This window comes from Saccopteryx leptura, chromosome 6 (assembly GCF_036850995.1).
Source record: "Saccopteryx leptura isolate mSacLep1 chromosome 6, mSacLep1_pri_phased_curated, whole genome shotgun sequence".
Taxonomy (NCBI): domain Eukaryota; kingdom Metazoa; phylum Chordata; class Mammalia; order Chiroptera; family Emballonuridae; genus Saccopteryx; species Saccopteryx leptura.
Window position 1 is genome coordinate 105,589,302 of NC_089508.1, and position 23,320 is coordinate 105,612,621.

The 23,320-nt window shown below is 43.8% G+C and overlaps 1 protein-coding gene and 1 long non-coding RNA gene across 2 annotated transcripts in view; one reads left to right on the forward strand and one right to left on the reverse strand.

Annotated features, from left to right (window-relative positions):
* The window catches only part of EAPP (E2F associated phosphoprotein), a 31,050-nt gene extending 26,039 nt beyond the window's left edge, over positions 1-5,011 (reverse strand). Inside the window, exon 1 of the mRNA XM_066388455.1 lies at positions 4,831-5,011. Within this exon, the coding sequence (XP_066244552.1) occupies positions 4,831-4,904 (74 nt within the window). The 5' untranslated portion in view covers positions 4,905-5,011. The remainder of the gene's footprint in view (positions 1-4,830) is intronic.
* Positions 5,012-18,503: 13,492 nt separating this feature from the next.
* Positions 18,504-23,320, forward strand: part of LOC136376172 (uncharacterized) — a 29,556-nt gene continuing 24,739 nt past the window's right edge. Inside the window, exon 1 of the long non-coding RNA XR_010746151.1 lies at positions 18,504-18,544. This is a non-coding gene — a long non-coding RNA (uncharacterized lncRNA). The remainder of the gene's footprint in view (positions 18,545-23,320) is intronic.

Below are 23,320 nucleotides of genomic sequence, written 5' to 3' on the forward strand. Positions count from 1 at the left end.
AAAAATTAAAAAAAAAAAAAGAAGAGAAAGAGAAATAAAAAATAGAAAAAAAGAACTCTCATCACGTTGCTACCCTACTCCAAAAAAAGTCTGTGGCCAAATCTCTGAGCACAGCATTCAAAAGAGCCTTCCACAATCTGGTTCCAGCTTATTTTCAACCTTGGGGCAATTCTGCCTCCCCCCCTTGGGGCACATTTAGCATAGCTAGACTTTTTTTAGTTTTATTGATTTTACAAAGAGAGAAAGAAACATTGATTTGTTGTTTTACTTATTTATGCATTCACTGGTTAATTCTTGTATGTTCCCTGACCAGGGATCAAACCTGCAACTTTAGCATATCAGGCAATGCTCTAACCAACTGGGCTACCCACCCAGAGGACTAGAGACATTTTTGATTGTCACAAACCGAATGTGGGAGGAGGGGCTACTGGCATCTACATGATACCAATACACAAGATAGCTCCCCTCAACAGAGAATTATCTGATCCACGATGTCAATACTACTGAGGTTGAAAAACCGATCTATTTTATTTTCCAGTGTTTCCAAAGTGTGGGACATAAGTCATTTTAAGGAGTAGCAGATTAGATGACAACCCATTAAATAACACTGAAGCCACCACTAATGGGAATGTAAAATGGTACAGCCACTATGAAAAACAGCTTGACAATTTCTTATAAAACTTAACATGCAGCCTGACCAGGGGGTGGCGCAATGGACAGAGTGTTGGACTGGGATGCAGAGGACCCAGGTTCAAAACCCCAAGGTTGCCTGACCAGGCAGTGGCGCAGTGGATAGAGCGTCGGACTGGGATGCGGAGGACCCAGGTTCAAAACCCTGTGGTTGCCAGCTTGAACACAGGCTCATCTGGTTTGAGCAAAAAGCTCACCAGCTTGGACCCAAGGTCACTGGCTCGAGCAAGGGGTTACTTGGCCTGCTGAAGGCCCGTGGTCAAGGCACATATGAGAAAGCAATCAATGAACAACTAAGGTGTCGCAAGGAAAAACTGATGATTGATGCTTCTCATCTCTCTCCGTTCCTGTCTGTCTGTCCCTATATATCCCTCTCTCTCTCTCTCTCTGTCCCTGTAAAAAACAAACAAATAAACAAACAAAAAAACCCGAGGTTGCCATCTTCAGTTCAGGCTCATCCAGCTTGAGCATGGGGTCATCAAATTGAGCAGAGGCCACTGGCTTAAGCATGGGATCATAGACATGACCCCACAGTCGCTGGCTTGAGCAAGGGGTCAGCAAGCAAGTTGCTGGCTTGACTGGGAGGATCCAGTCAAGGCACATATGAGAAGCAATCAATGAACAACTGAACAACTAAGAGTGCCACAACTACCAGTTCATGCTTCTTATCTCTCTCCCTATCTCTCCCTTTTTCTCTCTCTCTCTCAAAAACAAACAAAAATATTGAATCACAAGAGAGTTATTCTTTTTTGCAAATTTTCTTCAGTTCTTGTAATTTTTTTTTAAGATTTTATGTATTCGTTATAGAGGGGGGAAGAGAGAGAGAGAGAAGAGGGAAGAGGAGGAAGAAGCATCAATTCCCATAAGTGCCTTGACCATGCACGCCCAGGGTTTCGAATTGGTGACCTGAGCATTCCAGGTTGAAGCTTTATCCACTGCACCACCACAGGTCAGACTTGTGATTATTTCAAAAGAGTCTCAGCATTTAGCACTACTAGGAAAGGCAATATATCATGGACCCTGCGTATTCTTGTTGAATATGCCAAGAATGCAAGGTTCTCAACATGCTTTACATAAGTCATTTCTCAAAGTTGTGTTTGCAGTAAAAAACCTTGATGAATGAGGTAATGTCCCTTTCCAGGACAAAGAGCTGGCTTATTTACTACCTGCTATAAAAAAAGCTGGATTCTCCAAGTGATCCTCAGCCACAATGCCAACTCACTGAATGTGTAGCATCTATTTAGGTCTTTTTCCGTGCAACCACTGTAGAAGTTGGGAAGAGCAATCAATACAAACATGATGCTCCTGCTGCCTGCTGTGCTGTGAGGAGTCCTAGATCTTCTGCCAGCTTCCATAAAGCAGTGACAGGATATGAATGAAGTATCAGCATAACCCTGGCCGGATGGCTCAGTTGGTTAGAGCTTCGCCTTGAAGCACAGAGGTTACTTACCAATTCAGTCCCTGGTCAGGGCACATACAGGAACAGACAGATGTTCCTGTCTCTGTCTCTTTCCCTTCTCTCTCTCTAAAATCAATTTTTTTAAAAAAATTTTAAAGCATAACATATGGCACAGAGGATAAAGCATCAACCTGGACTGCTGGAGTCACCAGTTCAAAATGCCCAGTCAAGGCACATGTGAGAAGCAGCTACAAATTCCTTCCCATTCCTCTCCCCTGCCTTTTTTTCTCTCTCTCTCTAAAAGTCAATTTTAAAAAATCTTTTTTAAAAAAAATCTTGTCATAAATAATAAAATATTAGCTTATATTAGTTTGTAAGTGGGGTAAAATCAAATCCTGACAGACATCTCTTAAACACCTCTCTAACATCAATCTCCCTTTTTATTTTAAGACTTTATTTATTCAATTTTCAGAGAGGAGAGAGAGAAAGGGAAAGAGGGAGAGAGAGACAGAAAGAGAGAGAGAAGGGGGAGGAGCAGGAAGCATCAACTCCCGTATGTGCCTTGGCCAGGCAAGCCCAGGGTTTCGAACTGGCAACCTCAGTGTTCCAAGTCGACGCTTTATCCCACTAAGTCACCACAGATCAGACCCAATCTCCCTTTTCAAAACAACAAGCAGCCCTGGCTGGTTAGCTCAGTCAGTTAAAAGAAAAAGCATCATCCCAAAACAAGGTTGTGGGTTCAATCCCGGTCAGGACACACACAGGAAGCAAACAAAAAATGTCCAACTGAGTGGAATAACAAATGCTTCCTTTCCTCCTTCCCTCTCTCTCCCATCCTCTCTGTGCTGTCGCTCTAAAAATCAATTAAAAAAATTAAGCCCGGCTGGATATCTCAGTTGACTGAAGCACCAACCTACAGCGTGGAGGTTGCAGGTTCCTCAGTTAGGGCACATGAAGTAGTAGCTCGATGTTCCTGTCTCTCTCTCCCTGCCTCTTTCAGAAAAGTAAAAAAAAAAAAAAAAAAAAGGCATTGGCCCAACTCATGGTGGCACAGTGGACAGAGTCCACCTGGAATACTGAAGTCACCAGTTCGAAAACCCAGGCTTGCCCAGTCAAAGCACATACAAGAAGCAACTACTATTAAGTTGATGCTTTCTGCTTCTCCATCCTTCTTTCTTTCTTTCTCCTTTCTCTAAAAATCAGTAAATAGAATTTTTTTTAAAAAAAGCAAGCATTGGACTCTGAGCTTTGAACAGACAGTACTGTCTTAAAGCATTGTTTTCTATTCATCGTATATTTTTATTTTTTTAATTTTTTCTTGACTGATTTCAGCAAGAAAGGAAAGGAGAGAGACACAAACACTGCGTTGTTCCTGTATGTGCTCTGACCAGGGATTGAGCCAGCAACCTTTGTGCTTCGGGATGAAGCACAAACCAACCAAGCGATCCAGCCAGGGCTAAATTTTTATTTTATGTATTTTAGCAAGAGAGGTAGGGAGAGAGAAAGAGACAGGAACATCAATCTGATCCTGTATGTGCCCTGACTAGGTATTGAACTGGCAACCTCTGAGCTTTGGGACAATGCTCTTTCAACCAAGCTATCCGGGCATGGTTCATAGCACTTTTTGTTTGTTACTCTACCAGTGACAACTGCAATTCTTTAAGATATTTAACTACAAAAATGTAAATTGACTTTTAAATTTTTATATAAATTACACAGGCAAATATGGAGATGGTAATGGCAGAAAAACCCAAGTCCAGGAAACACTCCTAGATTTCGATCAAACTGAATTATTAATTGAAGCCTATGTACACCTCCTCTCACAGACCTGACCCATTAACTGAAACTCTACTTCACAGGGAATTTTGGAATCCATCCTCACTCCCCACAGCACAAATCTTCACAGCAGCCTAATCTCCCACGCCTAGAACCCCTCCCTAGGAAAATGTGAGGAATATGGTGATTGAAAGTAGGACAGTTTTACATGAAGAGCAATTGGACAGTGTTTTGAAGTTTATAAATAGGATTTGCTGACAGTTTTTAAAATGGCTAAATATGCCAGGAAATTTGCCAACCTAACGGTAAGTTTCCTTCAGGTAGGATTAAACTCTTCCTTTTGGAAATGCCCACGGAACTTCATCTGTGCTGATCTCAGGTCATCGCTTTCTACAATGCTCTTCTGAGATACATACTTATTTCCATGATATCTCATTTTCCCTACTATCCTATAATCCTGTAGAAGGCAAAGTATCTTATGATTCACCTCTGTAGCTCAGAGCAAGCATATAATAGGTGCTCAACAAAAGTGTGTTAAATATCCCATTACTTCTGCTTATGGCATATTAGTCTTGTACCTGGTCAATTAACATTAAGGCCCACGAGCCTTATAACATACTTATCATATAGTTATTATATTTCCTTTTTACAGATGAGTATAAGTGACTTGCTTTTGGTCACATTTCTAGTAAACTGCAGAGGCAGGATCGATTACACGGCTTTTGAAGACTTCCGCATGATTCCAGAATAGCCCCCTTCCCCGTGATGGTGTCGACCCGCCTGCCCCGCGGCTGCAAGACCTCACCAGGACTCCCCTCGGCGCCCCACAGGCGACAGCGGGGCGCGACAAACACCCGAACCCTGGGCCGATGGTCTGAGCAGGTCCAGCAGGCGCAGCGAAGGGAGAAGGCTAAGGCCTGGCCTGAGCCCGCAGCCTCTGGGGCCGGGGCAGAGCAGGAGCCCACCTGCTCAACGCCGGCTCCTCATCGCTAGGCTCTTCCACTGAGTAGGGGTCATAGTCATCCCGGAGCCCGTTCATGGTGGCCTCCAACCTCCGACAGGGTCCACAGGAGTCGACAAAGGATGTGTTTACTCCGCTGGTCCCTTCACTAAAGCACGGCTCACACCACTTCCGCCGGCACTTCCGGCCCCGCCCCCAGCGCGCCTGCGCAGAATGTCTAGTGAGGGGGGCGGGGCATCTAAACCACTACTCTCCTCCCGCTTCTGCTTTAACCTAGAAACAGTTACTTCGTTAACCGATATAGGAATCAGCATCTTTATAAGTGGCAGTCTCTGAGCTGAAAAATCCACGTGTAGTGTCTCAGTCCCTGACGTGAAAAGCAGAAACCTAGATGCTGAGTGTAAAGCCAGTAGCAGAGGCCACCATCACAGTCACAGTCTCCTGGCCCATGCAAGTTCGCATTGGATTCAGATAGTCGGTAATGAAACAACGGAGCCAAGAACTGGTGGTCTGTTAGCTTTAATCCTATCTTGCACTCAGCAGGCAAGAAATACACACACTGGGAAAAACTTCCCTTTCAGGGCTCCCAAAGCCACTGACTTATCCGAGTTTCCTAGAATCAAAGGTTTCTAGCTCACCGGCTTTATTCACCTCTGTTCCCTATCTCCTTCTCTCTACACAAACTGGTTTCTCCCTCAGCACTCCCATCTTGGCTGCCTCTCCTCTCCTCCTCGTGGCCTTTGTTTGCTCTCCTCTTTCTCTGCTCTCTAGCATGGGCTCCTCTAATGCTAATCTCAGAAACTGAGAGAGCAAGCTCCAGGTCTGCCCTACTTTATAGTGCAGAAATCAAAACCTTTAATCCAATATACAAACAAGGAAGTCTCTGATACAAAGGCACTAATCTGAGGCATAATGGGATTCCTCATGAGAGTGCACCACTCCACATCATGCAATCAGTCAAGGGTGTGGGGAAAATCTTAGTCTTAAAACTAAGCCTTAGGTCAGGGGTCCCCAAACTACGGCCCGCGGGCCACATGCAGCCCCCTGAGGCCATTTATCCGGCCCCCGCCGCACTTCCGGAAGGGGTATCTCTTTCATTGGTGGTCAGTGAGAGACGCAAAGCATGGCATCGCTCACATACAGTACTACTTCCAGTGACGTAGGATGCACGCCTCACGGCTCCGAAAGCACGTCACATCACTTGTTACATCTAGCAGTGACAAATATGGAACCGGACATTGACCATCTCATTAGCCAAAAGCAGGCCCGTAGTTCCCATTGAAATACTGGTCAGTTTATTGATTTAAATTTACTTGTTCTTTACTTTAAATATTGTATTTGTTCCTGTTTTGTTTTTTTACTTTAAAATAAGATATGTGCAGTGTGCATAGGGATTTGTTCATAGTTTTTTTTATAATCTGGCCCTCCAATGGTCTGAGGGACAGTGAACTGGCCCCCTGTGTAAAAAGTTTGGGGACCCCTGCCTTAGGTTATAATGACCCAGCCTACTTACAACCTGTCCCCCACACCCAATAGAAACTATAAGTGAGCAAACATATATATCATATTTACAAACGTATTTGACCGACATTCCACCCCTTTGGCTCACTTCACAATCTAAAGCACAGGTATTCCAGCACAAGGAAATTAGGCACATTACACAAATTACAACATGACAAATCATACAATTTCAACAATTACAAAGATACACGTCACCAGTCTCTGAGCACTTTGCCAAAAGCGCAAAATGTCCTCAGACTTCTTCCTAGCCATGGGAAAAGCTTCCAGGGGCAGGAGGAGGGCCTCCATCAAAGCCATCCCCCACCCCCATCAGGGTATTTCACATTGTCCAAAATCCGTAAGTCCATCCAGCAGAGGAGCCAGTGCCCACTAGAGTCATAGTCCAGGAATCAATTCACACACATGGGGCCTTAGCCACCCCCCTCACCCCTGCCGTCCTGGCAGGTATTACACTGTCCCAAAGAGGAGCACGTGGCAATGGCAGTCAGCATTTCCATCTCTGCTCCAGAGAGCATAATGGCACCCACCCCTATGTCTCAAAATCACAGACCTACCCGGAGCGTAGTAGGTACTCCTTGCTGCTGGGCTCTCACCTTCTGGAGACTGTGGATCACAACTCCAGCCAAATTCTCCTCATCTTCCAAAGAGGAACTGAAAACATCAGCTCCTGCTGCAGGGCTTGAACTGCGGGCCACTGTCACCTTCTGCTCCCTGGGCCTTGTAGCCCTGGCCCCGGCCTCAACCCCAGCCTCCCACCGCTGCTGGCTCTCCACAATGTCCAGGGCAATCTGCAACTCACGAACCTGTGATTCCTTTTCCAGCAGCTGCTCCAATTCCAAGCGAATCTCATGAACCTGGTTGGCATCCTCCGGTGCTTGCTTCAGCTCCAGGACTGGCATCTCTCTCTCCCACGTTTGCTCCAGCTCCTTCCACTGCTCAGTTTGCAGGTCCCAGGCAGCCTCTTCCACAGAGCTCTCTGTTTCCTTACACATGGCTGTAAAAATCAGCCAGCCTACGGTCCTCAAAGGTACAGCCATGGGGAACCATAACAGCAGCCAGTCCTCTATGCCACCGCTCAAAGGTGGTGGTGGCTCCATACCGAACTGTATCGAATCCTGCCACAGACTACGCCAAATGTAAAGCCAGTAGCTGCGGCCATCATCACAGCCACCTGGCCCGTGCAGGTTCGCATTGGATTCAGACAGACGGTAATGAAACAACAGAGCCAAGAACTGGTGGGCCATCAGCTTTAATCCTAGCTTGCACTCAGTGGGCAAGAAATACACACAGTGGGAAAACACTTCCCTTTCCATTCAGGGATCCCAAAGCCACTGACTTATCCAAGTTTCCTAGAATCAAAGGTTTCTAGTTCACCAGCTTTATTCACCTCTGTTTCCCATCTCCTTCTCTCTGCACAAACTCTGCACTAACTGGGTTCCCCTTCAGCACTCTGCCATCTTGGCTGCCTCTCCTCTCCTGCACATGGCCTTTTTCTGCTCTCCTCTTTTTCTGCTCTCCTCTAGCATGGGCTCCTCTAATGCTAATCTCAGGAACCAAGAGAGAGCAAGCTCCTAGTCTGCCCCACTTTATAGTGCAGAAATCAAAACCTTTAATCCAATATACAAACAAGGAAGTCTCTGATACAAAGTCACTTATCTGAGGCATAATGGGATTCCTCATGAGACTACACCACCCCACAGTATGCAATTAGTCAAGGGTGTGGAAAAAAGCTTAGTCTTAAAACTAAGTCTTAGGCCAGGGGTCAGAAACCTATGGCTCGCGAGACAGATGTGGCTCTTTTGATGGCTGCATTGGGCTCGCAGACAAATCTTTAATAAAAAAATAATGTTAAAAATATAAAACATTCTTGCCTGACCTGTGGTGGCGCAGTGGATAAAGCGTCGACCTGGAACACTGAGGTCACCAGTTCAAAACCCTGGGCTTGCCTGGTCAAGGGACATATGGGAGTTGATGCTTCCTGCTCCTCCCTCCCCCTTCTCTCTCTCTCTCTCTCTCTCTCACTTTCTCTCCTCTCTAAAAATTAATAAAAGAAAAATTAAAAAATAATAATAATCTTTAAAATATATATATATAAAATATTCTCATGTATTACAATACATTCATTTCCTATTGCTCATGTCCATGGTTGCAGGTGGCTGGAGCCAGTCACAGCTGTCCTCTGGGACAACACAAAATTTTTATTGGATAATGAGCAATGTACACGGGTCGTTGTATGGCTTTCATGGAATTACATTTTAAAATATGTGCTGTTCATGGCTCTGCCAGCCAAAGAGGTTCCCGACCCCTGCCTTAGGATATAATGACCCAACCTACTTACAGTCTGTCCCCCACACCCAATACAAACTATAAGCGAGCAAACATGTATATCATTACTTCTTTCCCTTTGATTCTGATGTACAGTATAAAATCAGTGGTGATTAAAAAAATTAAAAATAAGTGATGAAACTGCAATTTTCTGGAGCTCTTTCTCAATTCATTGAGACTTTGCTTCCTGGCAATTGTAGACTGTTTGGCTCAAAAAAACTCATAAAAACTCTTACAGCATTGGAAGTTTTTTCCATCGACAATAGGTACCAGGCGCCAGGACTTAAACATAGTTTTTGGAGGAGCACAAATCAACCCATAACAGTCCCGAAATCCTTTATGTAGTCTTTGTTTCAAATATGCATACCTGAATATGATTATGAAGAGACACAGGACTACTCCAAAATTGAAGGGCAGTCTACAAAATAACTGGCCTTTTAGTTCTGTGGTTTTGAATTTTCTTTTGCTATAAAGGGCAGTATAGAGACAACTGATGAAAACTGAAAAATGTCTGTAGAGTAATAATAATAATGTATCAGTCCGTGCTAATTTCTTTTGCGGGGGGGGGGTTCCAAAGTGAGAAGTGAGGGGGGGGCAGACAGACTCCCACATGCGCGCCACCGGGATCCACCTGGCATGCCCACCAGTGGGCAATGCTCAGCCCCTCTGGGGCGTTGTTCCGCTGCAATCGGAGTCATTCTAGCGCCTGAGTCGGAGGCCACGGAGCCATTCTCAGCACCCAGGCCAACTAAGCTCCAATGGAGCCTTGGCTGCAGGAGGGAATGAGAGAGATATAAAGGAGAGGGGGAAAGGTGGAGAAGGAGATGGGTGCTTCTCCCCTGTGCCCTGGGCGGGAATCGAACCCGGGACTTCAACACGCTGGGCCCACCGGCAGGGTGATGCTAATTTCTTGATTTTGATCATCGCATCATCTGGGTTAGGTACAACAATCCTTGGTTTTTAGGAACTACACCCTAAGACAGGAAACTTCCTGAAACAACCAACAGTCAAAAAGGATGCTACAAAACCGGATCCAACAATATATGGAAAAAATCATACACCATGATCAAGTGGGATTTATTCTGGGGAGGCAAGGATGGTACAATATTCGTAAATCAATCAATGTGATTCATCACATAAACAAAAAGAAGGAGAAAAACCATATGATAATTTCAATAGATGCAAAAAAAGCATTTGATAAAATCCAGCACCCATTCATGATCAAAACTCTCAGCAAAGTGGGAATACAGGGAACATACCTCAACATGATAAAAGCCATCTATGAGAAACCCACAGCCAACATCATACTCAATGGGCAAAAATTAAAAGCAATCCCCTTAAGATCAGGAACAAGGCAGGGGTGCCCCCTTTCACCACTTATTTAACATGGTCCTGGAAGTCCTAGCCACAGCTATCAGACAAGAAGAAGAAATAAAAGGAATTCAAGTGGGAAAAGAAGATGTAAAACTATCATTATTTGCAGATGATATGATATTGTATATAGAAAACCCTAAAGTCTCAGTCAAAAAGCTACTGGACCTGATAAATGAATTCAGCAAAGTGGCAGGATATAAAATCAATACTCAGAAATCAGAGGCATTTTTATACACCAACAATGAACAGTCAGAAAGAGAAATTAAGGAAACAATCCCCTTCACAATTACAACCAAAAAAATAAAGTACCTAGGAATAAACTTAACCAAGGAGACTAAAGACTTGTACTCGGAAAATTACAAAGCATTGATAAAAGAAATCAAGGAAGTTACAAACAAGTGGAAGCATATACCGTGCTCATGGTTAGGAAGAATAAACATCATTAAAATGTCTATATTACCCAAAGCAATCTATAAATTTAATGCAATACCAATTAAAATACCAATGACATACTTCAAAGATATAGAACACATATTCCAAAAATTTATATGGAACCAAAAGAGAACACGAATAGCCTCAGCAATCTTAAAAAAGAAGAATAAAGTGGGAGGTATCACACTTCCTGATATCAAGTTATACTACAAGGCCATTGTACTCAAAACAGCCTGGTACTGGCATAAGAACAGGCATATAGATCAATGGAACAGAACAGAGAACCCAGAAATAAACCCACAGTTCTATGGACAACTGATATTTGACAAAGGAGGCAAGGAAATACAATGGAGTAAAGACAGCCTCTTTAACAAAAGGTGTTGGGAAAATTGGACAGCTACCTGCAAAAAAATGAAACTAGATCACCAGCTTACACCACTCACAAAAATAAACTCAAAATGGATAAAAGACTTAAATGTAGGCCATGAAACCATAAGCATCTTAGAAGAAAACATAGGCAGTAAGCTCTCTGACATCTCTCGGAGCAATATATTTGATGATTTATCTCCAAGGGGAAGTGAAATAAAAGACAGGATAAACAAATGGGACTATATCAAACTAAAAAGCTTTTGCACAGCTAAAGACAACAAGAACAGAATAAAAAGACAAACTACACAATGGGAGAACATATTTGACAATACGTCTGATAAGGGGTTAATAACCAAAATTTATAAAGAACTCGTAAATCTCAACACCAGGAAGACAAACAATCCAATCCAAAAATGGGCAAAAGAGATGAATAGACACTTCTCCAAAGAGGACACACAGATGGCCAATAGGCATATGAAAAAATGCTCAACATCACTAATCATTAGCAAAATGCAAATTAAAACCACAATGAGATTATCACCTCACACCAGTCAGAATGGCGCTCATCAACAAAACAACACAGAATAAGTGCTGGACAGGATGTGGAGAAAAGGGAACCCTCCTGCACTGCTGGTGGGAATGCAGACTGGTGCAGCCTCTGTGGAAAACAGTATGGAGATTCCTCAAAAAACTGAAAATCGAACTGCCTTTTGACCCAGCTATCCCACTTTTAGGAATATACCCCAAGGACACCATAGAACGGCTCGAAAAGGAGAAATGCACCCCCATGTTTGTGGCAGCATTGTTCACAATAGCAAAGATCTGGAAACAACCCAAGTGTCCGTCAGAGGACGAGTGGATTAAAAAGCTTTGGTACATATATACTATGGAGTACTACTCAGCCATAAGAAATGATGACATCGGATCCTTTACAATAACATGGATGTACCTTGATAACATTATACGGAGTGAAATAAGTAAATCAGAAAAAAAACTAAGAACTACATGAATCCATACATAGAAGGGACATAAAAATGAGACTCAGAGACATGAACAAGAATGTGATGGCAACAGGAGTGGGGTGTGGGGGGAGGGGGGATGGGGTGAAGAAGGAGAGAGGGGTTGGGGGAGGGGAGGGGCACAAAGAAAACCAGATAGAAGGTGACAGAAGACAATTTAACTTTGGGGGAGGGGTATACAGCACAATCAAATGTCAAAATAATCTAGAGATGTTTTCTCTCAACATATGTACCCTGATTTATCAATGTCACTGCATTAAATTTAATAAATAATTTTTTTAAAAAAAGGACGCTACAATACGTTTCCTCGGATCTCTGCACAGCTGGAACCTTCCTGACTCTACAGTCTCCAGTTCCATCTCTTGCCTTGCTTTGCTCCATTGCACTGACCACTCAGGAACACACCATGTTTCAATCATTTTGCTCACATCTGGGGAGGAATTCCGCACCTTTAACTTCCACTTGATCTCAAGAAAGATTCTTCCCGTATGGGAGAGAAAGGGATAAACTCGGGCGGCCTGAAAGAGGTGACCTAACCCCCACTCCCACCCCCACCCCTATCCCCAAAGGAAATGTTTGATTCTCAAAGACTTGCAACACCCTTCCCCGGCCCACAAGGCTCCGCCTTGACCTGATATTCTGTTCAAGTGTTCCTTTCACTGTTGCAAGATCAGGTGAGCATATAACCGGAAAGATCATGAATGAGAATTACAAGGGTTTCACGTTGCACTGGCCGCGGAACTCTGATCTTGGTATTTAAGTTTGACACTGCTGCGTGTCACAGCCTCGGATCACAGAGGTGATCTGTCTCTGACGTGACGCTATGGCAACGTCACGATTAGGGCGGGTCTTATGCAAATGAACAGGGGCGCAGAGACTGCCGGTCCCACGCGGCCGGCGACTTCAGGTCCCACATCCCGAGATCCAAACGCCCCGAGTTTGTTTTGGCGCAGGGCGAGGGTCGAGCGAGGGTCGCGGACGCGGCGAGGGTGCGAAGGTGGCTGGAGAAAAGTAACCGTGCGTGAGGAGCGAAGCGAGCGTGATGGTTTGGGTGGAGGCGGCAACTACAACTTACATTTAGCAAGCTGGAGAAAATGTTTTTTTCTTAGCATGGGAAGTACTTATTTTTCCGGGGTATCAATTATTAATATTTTAGCGAGTGTGGTGAGTTTTTTGTTTCTGTATTTCTCTGAAGCTGACTACGGGGAGTAGCACGCCCCCTGGCACACCCCCCTGGGGGCCACTCCACCTTTTCTCCAGTGGAGCTTTGGCTGCGGGAGGGGTAGAGAGAGACAGAGAGGAAGGAGAGGGGGAGGGTGGAGAAGCATTTGGGCGCTTCTCCTGTGTGCCCTGGCCGGGAATCGAACCCGGCACCAGGGCCCGAATGTATAGTTTGTAGTGAGGGCTACTGCGCTGCTCTTTCTTTAAATGTTTTTGTCTTAAATGTTAGGACGAGCAGTGTGTTTTTAATTTTTTTTTTATTTTTTTAATTCACTAATGGAGAGGAGAGTAGGAAGCATTAACTCCTATATGTGCCTTGCCTAGGCAAGCCCAGGGTTTTAAACCGGCAACCTTAGCGTTTCAGGTAGTGTGTTTTTCATACATAATCCCACGGCTTATTTTTGAATTTCTACCACGCGCCTGGATAGTCCTATGGGGACCGTTCTGAAAAACTTAATTTGCTCCTGATGGTTGGATCACTGCGTTCCTATCCCGTTATTTTGATGATGTCTGCTCAATTTTTTGTTTAAGCTTTTGATACTAGACTTATAAAGCACTCTCTTAAATTTTGTGGGTGTTCTGCTCTACGTCAATCAGCAGAAACCTTGATGACTTGAGTGTTCTGTTTGTGAGTGAGACATTATACGGAATCGTGATGTACGTTACTTACTACAAGTATTTTTTTTTTTTTTTTTTTTTTGTATTTTTCTGAAGCTGGAAACGGAGAGAGACAGCCAGACAGACTCCCGCATGCGCCCGACCGGGATCTACCCAGCTCGCCTACCAGGGGCGACGCTCTGCCCACCAGGGGGCGATGCTCTGCCCCTCCGGGGCGTCGCTCTGCCACGACCAGAGCCACTCTAGCGCCTGGGGCAGAGGCCAAGGAGCCATCCCCAGCGCCCGGGCCATCTTTGCTCCAATGGAGCCTTGGCTGCAGGAGGGGAAGAGAGAGACAGAGAGGAAGGAAAGGAGGGGGGGGGTGGAGAAGCAAATGGGTGCTTCTCCTATGTGCCCTGGCCAGGAATCGAACCCGGGTCCCCCGCACTCCAGGCCGACACTCTACCGCTGAGCCAACCGGCCAGGGCCTACAAGTATATTTTAAGTGGTTTTTCCCCTAGCCTAGCAGTATCTTTTTCTCAAATGCCCTTTTTCCTCTGGCAAGGGAAACAAAGAGTTGGACTACGTCAAGCTAGAAAGTTTGTTTTGTCTGTTTTTAAAAAGACTTTATTTATTGATTTTTATAGGAAGAGGAGAAAGAGGGAGGGTCACTGGGAGTGAGAAATTTCAATTCATAGTTGCTTCATTTTAGTTGCTCATTGCTTGTCATATGTGGCTTGACCCGGATAGCCCGTGGTTTCCAGCCCACAACCTCAGTACTCCAGGTCGATGCTTCATCCACTGTGCCACCACAAGCCAGGCAACCTAGAAAGTGTTGAACCGCAAAGACAAATATCATAAGACCTCCCTTCTATGTGGAATCGAACACAACAAACTGAGGAACAAAACAGAAACAGAGGCAGAGTTACAGGGAACAAATGGACAGCTGTCAGAGGGAAGGGGGAAGAGGGGATGGGATCAAAGAAGGTGAAGGGATTAGCCAGGTTATATAGAATACAGAACACATAAATAGACAACCGTGTAGCAATTCCCCTGGGGGTAGAGGGGGGGGAGGACATACAAGGTAATGGTGGTAGGGAACCGGCCAGGTGGGAGCACTGGGGTAAAATGGGAATAGAAAGAGATTTGGCATGGGTCTGGAGAGCACGATGCGTTTGTTATATTGAGTGGGACAATTGAAACCATGTCAACACAGTAAATTTAAAAAAATAAAATACAGCCTGACCAAGGCGGTGGCGCAGTGGATAGAGCATCGAACTGGGATGCAGAAGGACCCAGGTTCGAGACCCTGAGGTCGCCAGCTTGAGTGCGGGCTCATCTGGTTTGAGCAAGGCTCACCAGCTTAGACCCAAGTCGCTGGTTCCAGCAAGGGGTTGCTCAGTCTGCTGAAGGCCCGCGGTCAATGCACATGTGAGAAAGCAATCAATGAACAACTAAGGTGTTGCAACGCGCAATGAAAAACTAATAATTGATGCTTCTCATCTCTTTCCGTTCCTGTCTGTCTGTCCCTGTCTAGCCCTCTCTCTGACTCACTCTCTGTCTCTGTAATAAATAAATAAATAAATAAATAAATAAATAAATAAATAAATAAAATTTTAAAAAATAAATTACAAGAGGACCCTGGTTCGAAACCCGAGGTCACCGGCTGGAGCATGTACTCATCTAGTTTGAGCACAGCAAACCAGCTTGAACCCAAGGTCACCGGCTTCAGCAAGGGGTCACTTGGTCTACTGTAGCCCCCTAGTCAAGGCACATATGAAAAAGCAATCAATGAACAACTAAGGTGCTGTGCTGAAGAATAGATGCTTCTCATCTCTCTCCCTTCCTGTCTGTCTGTCCCTCTCTGTCTCTCTCTGTCTCTGTCACACAAAAACAAAAAACCATTAAAAAAATTCTCAATAATTTATCTGAAAATAAAAAATAGGAGGATAACTGGGATCTGGGCACCTTGTGAAATTTAAAAATGTCACTTATCCTTCTCAAAAAAAATATTCTGGTCCTAGTGAAAACAATGGTTCGGTTCTGCTCCCCAACTGTAGAAGCCCCCCTCTACATTCTACCACTTAGAAAACTATCAACTGTCAGTCTTCTGATTTCTTATTTATTTATTTATTTATTTTTACGGGGACAGAGAGTGAGTCAGATAGAGGGACAGACAGGAACGGAGAGAGATGAGAAGCATCAATCATCAGTTTTTCGTTGCGACACTGTAGTTGTTCATTGATTGCTTTCTCATATGTGCCATGACCACGGGCCTTCACAGCAGACTGAGTAACCCCCGGCTCGAGCCAGTGACCTTGGGTCCATGCTAGTGACCTTTTTGCTCAAACCAGATGAGCCCGCGCTCAAGCTGGCAACCCCGGGGTCTTGAACCTGGGTCCTTCCGCATCCCAGTCCGACGCTCTATCCACTGCACCACCGCCTGGTCCGGCAACTTTATATATTTTAATGTATTTACAATATTGTACATATTTACACCACATCAAATACTGTTTGGAATTAGAACATATATATGTATGTATTTCATTGGAGACCAAATTGACTTTTAAAGTAAAATTTGATGCTATCAGTTTGCACTTTTTAAAGAGGTTAGCTATTCTAGTGTTTATAATATAATGAATGTTTGAGCAGTCAGATGAGGAGGGTGTTATACATGTTAGTATAAAAAATACTCTGGAATTTGCTCACACAGCTGTCCCTTTTTTACTTTATGCTAGTTTTTCTCTTTAATTTTAATCTAACTGGTTAATTTTAGTTGCTCTAATATTATTTAAACCCAAGTCTTCATTGAAAAACAATTTACTTTTTAAATATTAAGTGGGAAAACTATTTTCATAGTTCATAGCCTTTCTCTAAACCAAATCTTTGAACTTTTCTGTAGTAGATCCTCTCAGTAGACATGTAAGGTCCAAGTTGTTCAGCAGAGCAAGGTACCATAGTTTATACTAATTAACAGGCTACCTTCCCAAAGCGTTAGTTCTTAATTCTTTGATAAGAAGAAAAAAAGGTCAACCTTGCCATGAATTATCTGACAAAGCTGTCAAAGCAAATTCTTCTTAGTAAATTGAAATTCACAAAATTTGGTTTAGGCTTTCAATAGACAATGTCCTAATCCGGTTATGTCATCTCTAATTACATATTTTACAGAATGCCCTTTAGTAGTTTGGCATTGGATGTTTTCAGTTGTTGTCAGCATTTGTGAGAGACTGTTTAGCTAAAAGTGAAAGTGAATTTTCAGAAGTTGATTATTGATTTGTTGTTTTTCCAAAACAATGCAGCTGTATTTGAAAATGTTTCAAACAACTATGAGATATCTTCAAAAACTCTCCCAACTGCCCTGGCCAGTTGGCTCAGTGGTAGAGCATCGACCTGGCATGCAGAAGTCCCAGGTTCGATTCCCGGCCAGGGCACACAGGAGAAGCGCCCATCTGCTTCTCCACCCCTCCCCCTCTCCTTCCTCTCTGTCTCTCTCTTCCCCTCCCACAGCCGAAGCTCCATTGGAGCAAAGATGGCCCGGCTGCTGGGGATGGCTCCTTGGCCTCTGCCCCAGGCGCTAGAGTGGCTCTGGTCACAACAGAGCAACGCCTGGAAGGGCAGAGCATCGCCCCCTGGTAGGCAGAGCATCGCCTGGTGGGCGTGCTGGGTGGATCCCAGTCGGGCGCATGCGGGAGTCTGTCTGACTGTCTCTCCCCGTTTCCAGCTTCAGAAAAATGCAAAAAAAAAAACCCAAAAAAAAAAACTCTCCAACTTCACTGTTTGTCTTTTGTGTGTGTGAGAGAGAGACAGAGACAGAGAGAAGGACAGACAGACAAGAAGGGAGAGAGAGGAGAAGCAGCATCAGTTCTTCGTTGCGGTTCCTTAGTTGCTCAGTGATTGCTCTCTCATATGTGCCTTGATGAGGGTGGGCTCCAGCAGAGCGAGTGACCCTTTGCAAAGCCAGCAACCTTGGGCTCAAGCCAGCAACCATGGGATCATGTCTATGATCCCACGCTCCAGCCAGCGACCCTGCGCTCAAGCCGCAACCTCGGGGTTTTGAACCTGGGCCTTCTGCGTCCCAGTCCGATGCTGTATCCACTGCGCCACTGCCTGGTCAGGCTTCACTGTTTGCCTTTTAAATCAGCCTGTTGTCTTTTGGATGTAATTGTTCTGTACTTCCAGTGAAAGTATAAGCTTTTATTAGTATTATGTGGCATGTTACTGAAGAATATCAGGACAAAATTTTTAGATTTTTCACTTGACCAGTGGTGGCGCAGTGGATTGATCGTTGGCATTGGCCCAGGACACTGAGGGCCCTGGTCGAAACCCTGAAGTCACCAGCTTGAGTGCAGGTTTGCCAACTTAAGCACAGAATTATTGTCATAATTCCAAATTCTCTGACTAGAACCCAGTGGTCATTGACTGGAAGCCCAAGGTTGCTGGCTTGAGCAAGGGGTCACAGGTCAGTTTGAGCCCCCAGGACAAGGCACACATGAGAAGCAATAACAAACAACTAAAATGATGCAACTATAAGTTGATGCTCCTCAATTTAAAAAAAAAAAAAAGGTTCTAATGTATGACTTAGAATGTTATCCTGAAATGGGAAGATTTTCTGTAACAACAGATTTCAAGTGATTTGTTATAGGTGGAAATAAAGAGATATTTTTATTAAACTAAATGAAGTAAACCAGACCATTAAATATGATTGTAATGAGACAAGGATGTTCATTATTCATGTAGTTTGGGGCATTATGTATTGTCTGAACATCTGAAATGGAAAATTATTTAAAGGTAGCTTCTGATTAAATATTTTTCTCTTTCAGGTTTTTTCTCAAAGTTTCAGAACTGTTTGATAAAACAAGAGTAAGTACTATGAATCTTTGATAATCTAAATCTCTGTGTACAGTTGTGTTTGACTTAGCTTTATTGAAGAAGGTGAATAATACTTCAGAAGGATGGAGAAACTGGTTTAGATTTAAAATTTTGAGTTTTTCAGGAAATTCACTTTTTGTTGTGGCCCTCTGGTATTTATGTAGATGTTTATAGTCTTGATCGGAAACCACGTTCATTATGGAGACTGGGTTTATTTTTACGAAAACGGATCCTTTTCCTGGGGCTTTGTAAGCTGGAAGAAAGTCTTATATTTATTTTAACTTTACCAGCCTATACTGTTTTTAATCCCCCTTGACACACTAGCTTAGGAATGAGTTTTATCAGTTTACACCTGCAAAAGGCTTCATTCATAGTAGTAATAATTTAACAGTGGCATAATCTTGGTTTTCAGGAATCAGTCCTGAAATACAATAATATTTAACAGTTTTATCACTTGATAGAATAGTGAAAATGTTTATTTGATATTTAATAGTACTTTGCTGAGAGTAATAATATCTAGTCCGTTGTAGAAATCTGATGTCAACATGACCTTTTCAATTGAGTGATAATGTAGTAGAGGCAAGTAAAAGAAAAGAAGATATTCTCTTAAAAGAAAAAAGTCCTTAAATATACAAATATTGTTATACTGGGGTCCATGAGCCCATCATTCAACCTTTGATACTTTGTATCAGTGAGCCTTTTTTAAGAAGGTGGAGTTTTTTGTGTGTACGTTTACATCATAAGAATAGAGATCTGTATCGAAGTAGCCTTATGTGTCATTGTTTTCTTTAAACAACTGAAGGCAGAAATATGTTGACCTCCATTAAAATCAATGATGGGCAGAATACAGAAACTATTTTTATTTGAGGGAAATGCATATATCAAAACAGGTATTCTAGTCAAGTATCTGTCTAATGGGGTGCTTTTCCAGGCCAGGCTTTGTCTTTGCCTGTCTCACCCTTGCTTCCTTTTCTTTGTTTCTGCCTCAGCCAGGCTGGCATATGTCCCAGCTGGTCTAGACCACTCATTTCTTTCAATCTGAGTCTAGCCTGCGGGGTAGCTCAGTTGGTCAGAGCAGCATTCCAGTACATCAAGGTTGCGAGATTGATCCTCAGTCAAGGCACATACAAGAAGCAACCAATGAATGCATAAATAAGTGGGACAACAAAGCAGTGTTTGTCTCTATCTCCCCCTCTCCCTCTCTAAAGTCAGTAAATTTAAAAAAAAAATTTTTTTAAAGAAATATCAATGTGAATTTCCATTCTAAATGTCATCCTAATTTCCTACCATAGATTATATCTTTTTTCTTGGCTTTGTTTGGATATTGCCAGTTGCTCCCTCTTAGACATCTTTCATTACAGTTTATCTCCTACTTTAGTACACATCGAGTGGGGGGAGCTCCTTTCAAGCTTTAGCTGTGTTGTGCCTGAGTTATATGTCATTCTTTTAGAAGCAGATGTCAAGATGGGATTAGATACTCAAGAGATTTATTGTAAGAGACAAAGAGGAAGGAGCAGTAGACACAGGAAGAGCCTCCAGGCCACATTGCAGGTCTCTACTTACAAAAGGAGGGCAGAGGATAGAGGACTAGGAAGGAAGAGTTTCAGACTGTAGCACAGGTCTCAGAAAGTCTATGTCAAAGGGGAGTCTTTCAGCCACAGTTGCCCATTAGAGGAATTCTGCATCAGCCTGAAATGGGTTGGCACTACTACCCACTGTGCTTTGTCATTGGCGGGGTACATCTTAGGCAAGAAGGACAGGATGAAACAAAACCTTCCTGTGAACATGGTTTTGTTCCAGAAAGACTATAGTTGGGACTATCAATCAACCATGCTTCTTGCAGCAAACAGTTTCTCTTAAATATCTGAGTGGCACATTTCCATAGCCACCATAATCCTTATTTCCTTTAGCATGTTGTTCTCATTATTCTTTTGTATAACGGAGCATCCTAGATAAGTTGCCTACTAAAAACAAAAACATTTTATTATGTTAATGAATTCTTTGGGTCAGGAATTCAGAAAGGGCACATCAGTGATGGCTTGCCTCTATTCCATGATGACCTCAATAGGGAAGATAAGAAAGCTGGGGACTGGAGCCATCTGAAGGCTCTTTCACACGTGTCTGGGGTTGATACCGGCTGTCAGCTGGGACTTCTGCTAGGGCTGTTGGCTGTAACACCTACCTGCGGCTTTTCCACGGAGTTGTTTAGGCTTTCTCACAGCGTGGTGGCTAGGTTCCAAAAGTGAGCATCCCGAAGATGAGAAGTAGAAGCTGCTAGTTTTATCCGGCCTGAGCCTAGAAACTGGCACAGCATCACTTTTGTATTGGTCAAGCAGTCTCAGAGCTCAGATTCAAGGGGAGAGGCATATACCCTACCTCTGTGAGGAGAAGAGCCCTATTTAAAAGCATCCAACATCTAAACAAAATAAAAATTTTAAAAAAGGAAAGAAAAGCATTCAACATCTATACTGCATGTAATCTAAATTTATCTATATCACTTCTGAATATATCTTGGTCTCTGCTCTATTTCTCAATCAAGTAATAATTCTTAGAAGCTTCAAAGCTTTGTATTGAGCTCTGCCTGGGTAGCTCAGTTGGTTACAGTGCCATCCCAATATGCTAAGGTTGGGATTCAGTCCTCAGTCAGAGCTCATACGAGATCAAAAGGAGTCAACCAATGAATGTATAAATAAGTGAATCAACAAATCTATGTTCCTCTCTCCTTTCCCCTCTAATATCAATAAATTAAAAATAAATTTTGAAAACACTTTGTATTGAAGTATATTATACATATAGGAAAGAGCACATACAGTGAAATTCTTCAAATTTAACACATCTAGCCCTGACCGGTTGGCTCAGTGGTAGGGCGTCGGCCCAGTGTGTGCAAGTCCCGGGTTCGATTCCCGGCCAGGGCACACAGGAGAAGTGCCCATCTGCTTCTCCACCCTTCCCCCTCTCCTTTCTCTCTATCTCTCTCTTCCCCTCCCGCACTCATGGCTCCATTGGAGTAAAGTTGGCCCGGGCACTGGGGACAGCTCCATGACCTCCACCTCAGGTGCTAGAATGCCTCCCACTGCACTGGAGCAATGCCCCAGATGGGCAGAGCATCGCCCCCTAATGTGCATGCCAGGTGGATCCTGGTCGGGCGCATTCGGGAGTCTGTCTCTCCGCCTCCCTGCTTCTCACTTCAGAAAAAATTTTTAAAGATAAAAAAACTTTTGGCCCTGGCCGGTTGGCTCAGCGGTAGAGCGTCGGCCTGGTGCGCGGGGGACCCGGGTTCGATTCCCGGCCAGGGCACATAGGAGAGGCGCCCATGTGCTTCTCCACCCCCCCCTCCTTCCTCTCTGTCTCTCTCTTCCCCTCCCGCAGCCAAGGCTCCATTGGAGCAAAGATGGCCCGGGCGCTGGGGATGGCTCCTTGACCTCTGCCCCAGGCGCTAGAGTGGCTCTGGTCGTGGCGGAGCGACGCCCCAGAGGGGCAGAGCATCGCCCCCTGGTGGGTAGAGCGTTGCCCCTGGTGGGCGTGCCGGGTGGATCCCGGTCGGGCGCATGCGGGAGTCTGTCTGACTGTCTCTCCCCGTTTCCAGCTTCAGAAAGAAAAAAAAAAAACAAAAAAAACTTTTTAACACATCTATATAATAAACACTCAAATCAAGAAAGAGAACAGTACTAGCAACCCAGAGCTGTGCCCCTCTTTAGCTGCCTTCTGAGTATGGCCTCCTATATGGCTAACCACTGTCCTGGCTCTAACTGCAGAGATTAGTTTTATTTTTGTATTTTATATAAATGCATCATTCAGTATGCATTCTTTTATTTATTCACTTTTTACATTTTATTTTATTGTTTTAAGAGAAAGGAGAGAGGGAGAGAAAGAGGGGCAGAGGAGTGGAAAGCATCAACTTACAGTAGTTGCTTCTGTGTGCCTTGACCAGGCAAGCCCAGACTTTTAAACTGGCGACCTCAGCATTCCAGGTCGATGCTTTCTTCCCTGCGCTACCACAGGTCAGGCGCAGTACGCATTCTTTTATGTCTGGTTTCATTTACTCTACATTATGAACATAAGATTCATCCAAGTTGTTACATGTAGATGTATTTCCTTTATTCTTATTACTGTATGGTATCCCATTGCAAGACCATACCTAAATTTTTCTGTTCTGTTGGTAGACATTTGGATACTTTCTAGTCTGGAGTTCTTTACAAAGGGTACTACTGCTAAGACCATTCCTGTAATATCTTCAGCTGAACATAAGTGTGCATTTCCATTGGGTGTATGTCACTAGGAGGGGAATTGATGGGTCACAGGGTATCCATGTGAAAAGCTTCTGTAGTTACTGCCAAACTGTTTCCCTAATCAGTGGTTCTCAAACTTTTTGAAGTCAGGGCGCATTTAAAATCCTACAAATAATTGTAGGCGCACAATATACAGATTTCTGAGAATTAAGGCAAATATTAAAGAAAAATAAATATAAAGTCCAAGCGTGCTTTTATGGTAATTAAGCAAAATAAATATGACAAAATTAAATTTATTGACATTAAAAAACATTTTTATGTTACATTTTTTTTGAGTTACGCTTTTTAGAATTCATAAAAAAGAAAGGTTAAGGCCCTGGCCTGTTGGCTCAGTGGTAGAGTGTCGGCCTGGCGTGCGGGAGTCCCTGGTTCGATTCCCGGCCAGGGCACACAGGAGAAGCGCCCATCTGATTCTCCACCCCTCACCCTCTCCTTCCTCTCTGTCTCTCTCTTCCCCTCCCACAGCCAAGACTCCATT